Source organism: Arachis ipaensis, chromosome B06, assembly GCF_000816755.2.
Source record: "Arachis ipaensis cultivar K30076 chromosome B06, Araip1.1, whole genome shotgun sequence".
NCBI lineage: Eukaryota > Viridiplantae > Streptophyta > Magnoliopsida > Fabales > Fabaceae > Arachis > Arachis ipaensis.
Genome location: NC_029790.2, coordinates 121,301,560 through 121,311,049, shown reverse-complemented (window position 1 = coordinate 121,311,049; position 9,490 = coordinate 121,301,560). Strand labels below are relative to the sequence as shown.

The 9,490-nt window shown below is 33.0% G+C and overlaps 1 protein-coding gene across 1 annotated transcript; it reads left to right on the top strand.

The window, feature by feature from the left end:
• LOC107605035 (probable inactive leucine-rich repeat receptor-like protein kinase At3g03770) lies at positions 2,128–7,356 on the top strand. Its single transcript, XM_016306774.2, has 6 exons — positions 2,128–3,986; positions 4,219–4,352; positions 4,445–4,688; positions 5,460–5,671; positions 5,760–5,879; positions 6,854–7,356. The coding sequence occupies exons 1-6, from the start codon at positions 2,639–2,641 to the stop codon at positions 7,058–7,060; spliced, it is 2,265 nt and encodes a 754-aa protein (XP_016162260.1). The 5' UTR covers positions 2,128–2,638; the 3' UTR covers positions 7,061–7,356.

Here is a 9,490-nt window from a genome sequence, read left to right as displayed (position 1 = left end):
CCTTAGATAAACAATGAAAAATTTGAATAAAATAAATAATGAACTGATTTTTTAACCCACCGAGGATTAAAAAAAAAATCCCAAATCAAATTAAAAAAAATCTTTTTAAATCTACTATTAGAAATTTTAACTATCTTCTCTCTTTTAACTCTAATCGCACTCCCTTCTAATCCAATCCCCTCTCCACTGTCACCATTTTTCACCATCACCAATCTCGAATGCTGTATTAATAACAAACATTCTATTTGCATAGAAAAAAAATATCCCATTTATATTAAAAACAAACATCTCATTTATATGAACAATAAGAATAAACATCTCATTTGCATGAAAAATAAATTTTCACATGCCTATATAAAATTTTCGCTGCATACCTTCTCACTACACGTCTAGTATGTTGCTGTAGACGTAGTCTTTTAGATTCAAACTGTGCGACGTTGTGAGATTCATGACGAAAATAACTGGAAGAAGAAGGGAAGGAATGAGTGAAAACCGCCATCGAAGTGGTTGTCGTTGTTGTCAACGTGGTAGTGAGCTGCAACAATAAAAGCGGAGCTGCAGGCTGTGCACAGTTGGCACGCGAATGGGCAGCACGCGATTCGGCTGTTTGCGGAGATGTTTGAGTGGCGTCAGATCAAAAAGAGAGAGAGTGAAGATCGAAAATGAAAATAGAAAAAAGAGGTTAAATTTAAATTTAATGTAACTGTTAATCCTTATTTATTCAATTTTAAAATTTGAAATTAAAAATAATTAATTAATAATTTAATTTATAATTTTAATTTTTTTTATTCTATTATTCACATCATTTACTCATTTTATTGTTTATTTATACTTTTTTAAAAAAAAAATATCATAATCTTAAAGTTCCGAACTATGCAATATGCATTTGAGTTAGGCTCTTTTCAGACATTGTACAAAATTTTCGACGATAAACTCTTACGGTCGTCAGCAATGTATTTGGTTATTGTATTTAGTAAATGACTAAATATTACATATTTAAACGTTTAATTGTTAATCCTAATTTTTTAAAATTTAAAATTTGAAAATATAATATTCTAAAATTTTTTAAACTATAATATATTTGATAAGAATCATGCCATAAAAGTAGTCTAAATTTATACTCCAGCGTACTACTTCTTTATTTCAGATATTATAAATTCACGTAAATTATGATAGTCTTTTGCGGTTTATTTCTCTCCAAATGCATATAATTTCTGGTTGCCTTCAACGATTTTTCATTATGCATAATCTATTTTTCTCCCCTGTAGATTATGTTAAATTTCTATTTTCTCGTGATCTTTAGTATTTTTGAATAAATTATATTCTATTTCGTAATACTTTTTAATAGATTTATGACTGAAATGTAAACTTTTTTAGAAATTAAAATTAAATTATTTAACATATAATTTATTTATTTAATTAAGTAATTTATCATGTATTTTCTTTATATAAGAAACAAAAACAAAAAAAAATTGAAAAAGGAACTTAAAAAAAGAATAAGGAACAAAAGACGCATTTTTCTTTCTTTCGGGCCTGTGTTCAGAAAATATCTTTTGTATATATATATTTTTGATAATTTTATACTAAAAAAATTACACTAAAATATTATTTAATATAAAACATTTCAGAAATTTTAAATAAGAGTCTTACTATACATTCAAATAATTTTACATTTAAATTTATCAAGTTCTTTAGTTTATGTTGCGAAATTTTATCGTTTTTTTTCTCTTTTTTTTGTGCTCCTTCTCCTTCTCTTTTTTCTTTCTTATTTTTTTTTATTATTGTCATTGTGTCTGGAATGAATCAAAAATTAGCTCAAGACAAAATTATTGTATAAAATTGTCTATTATATAAATTCGAATTTAATGATAACTATAATGATGATAACGATGATGATTATGATAATGATGGAGGAGAATGATAAAAAAGGAGAGGCGAAATTTCAAAAGGAGGAGGAGAAAGAAGAGGAGAAAGATAAAGAGGTGTTGTTGGTGACTACAGTAAATAAAAAAAAAAGAAAAGAACAAAATGTAGCATCCGAAGTGAATAAAAAGAAAGAAGAGAAGGAAAAAAAAAAAAAAACACTTAAGTTAAATCACTTGAAAGAATTTAGATGTAAAATTAGTTGGTCGTCGAGAATTACTCTTTTAGATAACCCTTTGTTCTTTCTTGTTCTTCTTATACTCCAGTATAACTGGTCCCAGACTCTCCCCATTAACAGAGAGAGAGAGAGAGCACAGTTCACTGTTCACTATTATCAGGAAGGGAAGTATTAAATGCTGTGTGCAGTTATTATGGCATTTTCATTTTTCAACTACTACCTCCATTATTCATTTATCTACCTTTGACTCATTTTTTCATCTTTACTATGAACTTGCACTGCAATGTCACTAATAATTTTTTTCATTTATTTCACTTCTCTAGTCTCTAGGTGCTGCTTTACCACTGATGAATGAACGTCCATGTTCTCTTTTCTTCATGGTATTTTCTTTTTATTACCGTTGTTGAGAAATTAAATGTGTGCAGTGTAATAACACTAACACCCCCCATTGAATACCTTTCAAAAGTCTCGCGCATGGAACTGTGTTGTTTTCAGGTTGAAGAAATTGTTTTGAAATTTGAAAATATTTGAAGTTCAATGAGGAATTTTCACCTCTATTTTGTGGCTCTTTCTTTGTTCATGTTCACGTTCATCTCTATCAGCCATGAGCTTCAAGAAGCTCAAACCCAAGTCTTGTTTCAGATAAGGAAGTACCTTGAGTACCCTACCTCTTTAGAGATTTGGGGAAATTACGACAATGACCTTTGTAACCTTCCTTCATCTTCCCACACAAGCATTAAGTGTGATGGCAATTCAGTAACTGAGCTCAAAATCGTTGGGGACAAACCTAATGTGAGGGTAGACAAAAACAACATCAATGGATTTGCAGTTTCTAATTTAACACTATCCCCAAAGTTTTCTGTTCATTCTTTTGTCACCACATTGACAAGGTTAACAAGCTTAAGGGTCCTTAGCTTGGTGTCCTTAGGGATTTGGGGTCCACTTCCTAATAAGATTCATAGGTTATCTAATCTTCAAGTTTTGGACTTAAGCTCAAATTTCTTGTTTGGTTCTGTCCCTTCAAGAATGGCAACAATGGTTAATCTTCATACACTAGCACTTAATGGAAATTACTTTAATGACACCATACCCAATTGGTTTGACTCATTGTCTAATCTTAATGTGTTGAGTTTGAAGAACAACCAGTTAATTGGTTCATTCCCTTCCTCAATATGCAAAATTAAGTCCCTTAATGATATTTCCTTGTCCCAAAATGAGTTATCTGGTGAACTACCTGATCTAAGTGCTCTCACTTCCCTTCATGTCTTGGATTTAAGAGAGAATCATTTGGATTCTAAGTTACCATTGATGCCAAAAACAGTGGTTACAGTTCTTCTAAGCAAAAACTCATTCTCAGGTGAGATACCTAGTGAGTTTGGTGAACTGGAACGGCTTCAACATCTTGATCTTTCGTCAAATGATCTTAGTAAGACACCTCCAAATACATTGTTCTCTTTGCCAAACATAAGTTACTTGAATTTGGCGAGCAATGCACTCAGCGGTTCCCTCCCCAACAAACTAAGGTGTGGAAATAAACTTGGGTTTGTGGATATTTCTAATAACAAGCTAAATGGTGCACTTCCTTCTTGCTTGGCCGGCACGTCTGATCGACGAGTTGTTAGATACGGTGGAAACTGTTTGTCTGCTGATTCTCAGCCTCAGCAGAGAGGGTCTTATTGTAATTCAGGATTGAAGAAGTTCTCGGCATGGGAAATTGCTGTGGTGGTTGGTATCATTTTTGTAGTAGTTCCTGTGATTTTAGCTTCCGGAGTTTTACTTTATAGACAAGGTTACTTAAGGGAAACATATGAGAATGAAGTGTTCCCAAAAGTTGTCCAAGATTCCTCAACAACAGGGGTTTCCTCTGAATTCCTTGCCAGTGCCAGTAAGTATTTCTGCATTGGGCGTCCCCTTTTATCTGTTTACTTTTCATTTTCTAGTATATTCCTAGATCAATGAATTGATAGGGACAAATTAAATAGTAATTCCTAGATCAATGAATTGATAGGGACAAATTAAATAGTAATGTTCTTATTTTCCATGTCTGTTATCATTGGATTTGTTGGATATGCACATTAAATAGTAATGTTCTTATTTTCCATGTCTGTTACTGTTAGGATTCATTTCACAGACATTGAAGCTAGGGACGCAAGCGACTTCGTTTTATAGACAATTTTCAACTGAAGAGTTGAAGGACGTCACCAAAAATTTTGACTTGTCAACTTATATTGGCGAAGGTTCCATAGGGAAGGTAATATTCTTTGAAAGTAATTGGACTGTTTCTGGCTTTCAAATGTTCTTTATGCAAGTGATTGTTCTTCATGATGCATGGTTTTCTTTCAGCTCTACAAAGCTAAACTGGAGAATGGATCCTATACAGTGATACGATCTGTTGCTTTGTCGAAGAAATGCTCAATTCAAAACCTCAAAATTCGGTTGGATTTACTCTCAAAACTTCAACATCCAAACTTGGTTAGCCTATTGGGTCACAGCATTGATGGTGGTGGACAAGATGACTCTAGTATTCCCAAACTCTATCTTGTATACGAGTATGTGCCAAATGGGGACTATCGCAGCCGTCTATCAGGTTATTATCAGAACGTTCTTTTTTACCTTCATACTATGTATTGAATTCCTTGTTCAAGTTGTACTGGATAGTGGATACCAAATTCTCTTTGAAGAAGCACTTGTAATTTAATGACAAAATTTAACAAATTGTGTACCAAAAATGAACTGCGCACCTGTCTTCGTACCAGCTTTCTAGTAACTATAGTTAGCATGTCATCGTAGTATTTATGCTGCTGTGAGCATAAATTTTCACCATTGCTTCCCTTGTCTCTCTAATTTGAATCTGCTATTCACTGCTGCTTGAATTTCAATCAAAATGACAAGACTATACTTTGACTAGGGAATTCAAGCATGCTGATGAAAAACTATCATACATTACTTTGATGATTTGAGAATCTATGTTTTGTTCTTATTCCATATTTTGAAATTAATAGGCATACCTTATTTGGCATAGGATTATCTATGGTTGTTAATAACTCAGTTGTTTATATATTATTTGAGGTATTATTGTGTTAGATAGTTAGTTATTAATTAAGAATTGATTCATTGTTAATTACACTCATTGGCCTTTAGAGGATGTACCTCACATGTATAGCTAACATTTTCACCACTTAGAGGATTTTTTAATTCTCAATTTTCTCTATTATACTCTGATCACCCTGATGCTCTACATATGTTAATATCACATTTAGCTTCATTAAATATAATTCTCTTACCGATTTTTCTGTTATAGCTTTATGGTATTTGAGGCACCAATCCACTACTAATCTTTCTTAATTCAAACATTCAGAATTTTCACCAGAGAAGGCATTAAAGTGGTCTGATAGATTGGCAATTCTGATTGGAGTTGCCAAGGCAGTCCATCATTTACATACTAGTGTCATACCTGGTTGTTTCGGAAACAATTTAAAGACGAACAATATTTTACTTGATGAGCATGACATTCCAAAACTAAGTGACTATGGCATGTCCATCATTGCTGAAGAGATTGCAAAGACTGAGGTTTGCTTTCATGTTATTCATCCGATCTTAGTCTAGTTGCACTGATGACTGGTCCTAGAGTGATTCTGCTGCTTTCTGTTTTGTACAGGCAAAGGAAGATAATCCAGAATTAGATGACGATGTTTATAACTTCGGATTCATACTGTTTGAATCACTTGTTGGACCTGTCGCAAGCGGAAAAGGGGAAGCATTTTTTCTTAATGAAAAGGTCAGATATAAGCTTTTAGAAACTTCTGCCTTAAATTTTCTTTGGATGAATGTGAGTAAATATACATCCACATGTAGCACATATTTGTGGAAAATTATTTGTATGAAATATCATTACTTTATAAATAAAGCTTCGGAAAGTATAAAAATTCATCATTGTTTGTTGGTGCTGACAAGTTCTTTGACAATAATTGCCATTTGCCAAGATCCCCCATTTTTTACACCTATTTATTGTTGACTTTGATACTACTCATTTTAAGTTTTGCTTTAGGGCCACCTTTAAGAAAACTAAAAGTAGAAAGTTTGAATAAACTCTCATATTGGTCCTTAAATTTTGTCCTTATAAAAGCACTTGCATCCAAGTAGAAGCATAATTTTGTCCCTGTGTTATTAGGGGTGGCAACGGGGCGGGTTTTTGCTCTACCCGACCCCGCCCCGCCTTACAAAAAACCCGCATGAAACCTGCCCCGCCCTACCCGCGGGTAGTAAAATGTTAAACCCTAACCCGCCCCGCCCCGTCCAAGAACCCGCCCCGGTGCAGGGGCGGGTAATTACCCGCCCCGAGCGGGTAGGGGCGGGGTGGGTACCCGCAGGTTCGGGTAGTGTTGCCACCCCTATGTGTTATTACCCTGATATTAACACTTTTGAAGTATAGATGTGTAGTTTTTAATATTTTTTTTTTCGGATATGTAATGTTTAAATTCTGGATGTAAAATTTTTGACTGATTTTTTGTTGGTTTCCTACCGAAACTAAGGGAGTAGAAAGGTTTATTCATGAGAAAGTATATGGAATCAACTTTTAGTTAGTCAGTATTAGCAATTTAGGTATAATTTAGGATCTATAATTTAAGATAAACAAATTAATTTTAAAAAAGTTAGCTGAAATTAAATTAAAAAATGTTGGTTCTCTAGCATTACTCTTTATTCATTAATAAGTTTTTAATGGATACGAGCACCTTGTGTTGTGAATCACAGGCATCCTTTGATAGTCATGATGGTAGAAGAAGAATTGTAGATCCGACGGTGTTGACCACTTGCAATCAAGAGTCACTATCAATTGCAATATCCATCACAAGCAAATGCATATCCGCAGAATCCTCATCACGTCCTTCTTTTGAAGATGTTCTATGGAACCTACAGTATGCAGCTCAAGTCCAAGCCACAGCAGAAGCAGAGCAATGATCGGATTCTACATCATAGGTTCATGTTTGTAGATAGAGAAAGCAGGGACTGTTATTAGCATCTACAAGTTTAGAACAGAGGAAGCCAGTGCCTAGTAGTAGGATTTATGTTATTTCTCTGGTTTATAATGTGATATGAACAGTGCTAAAGACTAAAAGAATGGAAGTAGAAGTGTATATTCAAAAAGGTTCAAACGAAGTGTTCGCACTATAATATAAGCTTTGACTTGCTAGATCTAGGGTAGCCAATGAGAAACAAGTATAACATCGTCACCAATCATTACAATCATGAATTCATGATATTTCTTCTCCCATGCACTCTGTCGGTGAGCACGTTATATATACTCTTTTTGGTTGTCCACTTTATCCCTTAGTCCTATAAAATAAAGACTAATCCGTTACAAATCTAAATTTCATTTAAGAGTTTGTTAGGTAGCATTTGGTGGAGAGATAGAGACGGAAAGACTGAGACAGAGACTAAGAGACAGAGATTGAAATCAATTTCAGTATTCTGTTTGGTACAAAATAAAAGACATAAATTAAAACAAGAATGAAATTCTAATTTAATTTGCACAAAGGGTAAAATTAGAATCAATTAATTAAAATGAGGGTGTTTTAGGTATAAAATATTATTAAAGTTTCAGTTTCTATTTTTAAAAATTTTAGTCTCCTGTGTCTCTATGACTCTATTTTTTAGAGGTACTAAAATACTGAAATTTTAGAGATAAAGATAGAAATTTTAGTACCAATCTCTGAACCAACAAACATGATATTGAATCTTAATCTTTTTGTCTCTGTCTTAGTATCTCAAAACAAATGCTACCTTACTGAATAATGAGTTATTACATAAATAAGACAGAATTCACAACCATCAACATTTAAGACAAGTGAGCTGAATATTCCATCAACTCAAATTGGTTACATTATATATACTTTAGGCTCGTGGAATTGTGGCTGGGCCCATCTCAATGCCACCCATGTTGACAGAAACCTTATCCTCAAGGTGTGTGTATTCTTGGAGTTGGGCTGAGCCCTCCCAAGTGGATGCTGCAGGTCCAGGCCCAACCCATTAGATGAGAACTCGAGAGGGATGGTCATCAGTGTTGAGTGAATAAACTACTAAAAATACACTTGAATAATTTTATTATCGAAAAAAATATACCAAAATTTTTTTATTAAAAAAATTCCCTCAAATAATTTAAAAATGCGACAAAAATATCTAACATTAAATATATATTTATCAAAATATGCTTTAGAGATTAAATTTTGATGTATTTTTTATAAGTAAGATTAGAAAATTGAGATATTGTTATCCTTAAAATTAGTAATTTTTCACTGACTATATATTCAAGTATTATTAGTTGTTGACAAAAAAATCACAAAAAATATACTTAGCGAAAAATCATCTAATTTTAAGGATAACAATATCTCAATTTTCTAATTATGCTTGCGAAAAATCGCATCAAAATTCAATCTCTAAAGAATTTTTTGAGAATACATGTTTAATGTTGTGCATTTTTGTCGCGTGTTTAAATTATTTGAGAGCATTTTTGTCAATAACAAAATTTGAGTATATTTTTATCATCAACAAAATTATTCAAATGTATTTTTGGTGATTTATCCATGTTGAGCACTGCCAAGGGTCGCAACTGAGACTTGGTAAGGATGGATGATTTATTGGCGATGAAAACTCAGGTACAGTTAATAAGAGCCGTTAAATGATTTGACAAATTTAATTAAATTATCATCTAATAATTTTTAACTATCAACTTCACAAAAAGATAACTATACTTACTCTCCACCTTCATCGGCTTCTCTTCAAACAGCACAAGGTTCCAACCCTGAATTATATTCAGAGTGGAATATAGAGCCATAGTAGTGTGTGTGACTCTGAGTGAGAGAATGATCTATGCTTTAAAAATCTCTTCTTTTTCCAATATGAACAGAAATGACACTTATTAATTATTACTGCAAGTATTTTTTTTTTCTCTTTGATAAAAAAAAGAAGAAATTTCATTTTTTGTCTAAAAAAAAAAATTTGGGTCTAAAAGGAATTTTGTTGGAATTACAGATACCTTGTTTTTAGCACATTATTTGCATCCGCTTGGTGTTTTCCTGTTTGGTATTTGGTATTCTTTGGTTTTGGTGTCGGTGTGTAGACTGTAGAACAAGTTCAACTGTTCAAGCCTGACGCCGACGCATCCCACACCGGTTCATTATAACGTGTAGTGCACGCGCACATCTCGCGTACTGTTTTGGTCTTTCAGGGTCACGATCCATTGATTCGCGTGGGTCTCTCACTTCGCGAATCTAGTCTTTTGATCGATATATGCTATATGTTTTTTATTTACTAATTTACTAATACTTACCAAAGCCTTAATTTTCAGGTGATGCGTCGCTTTCATGATTTAAGAGCGCTTTTCGTAATTTA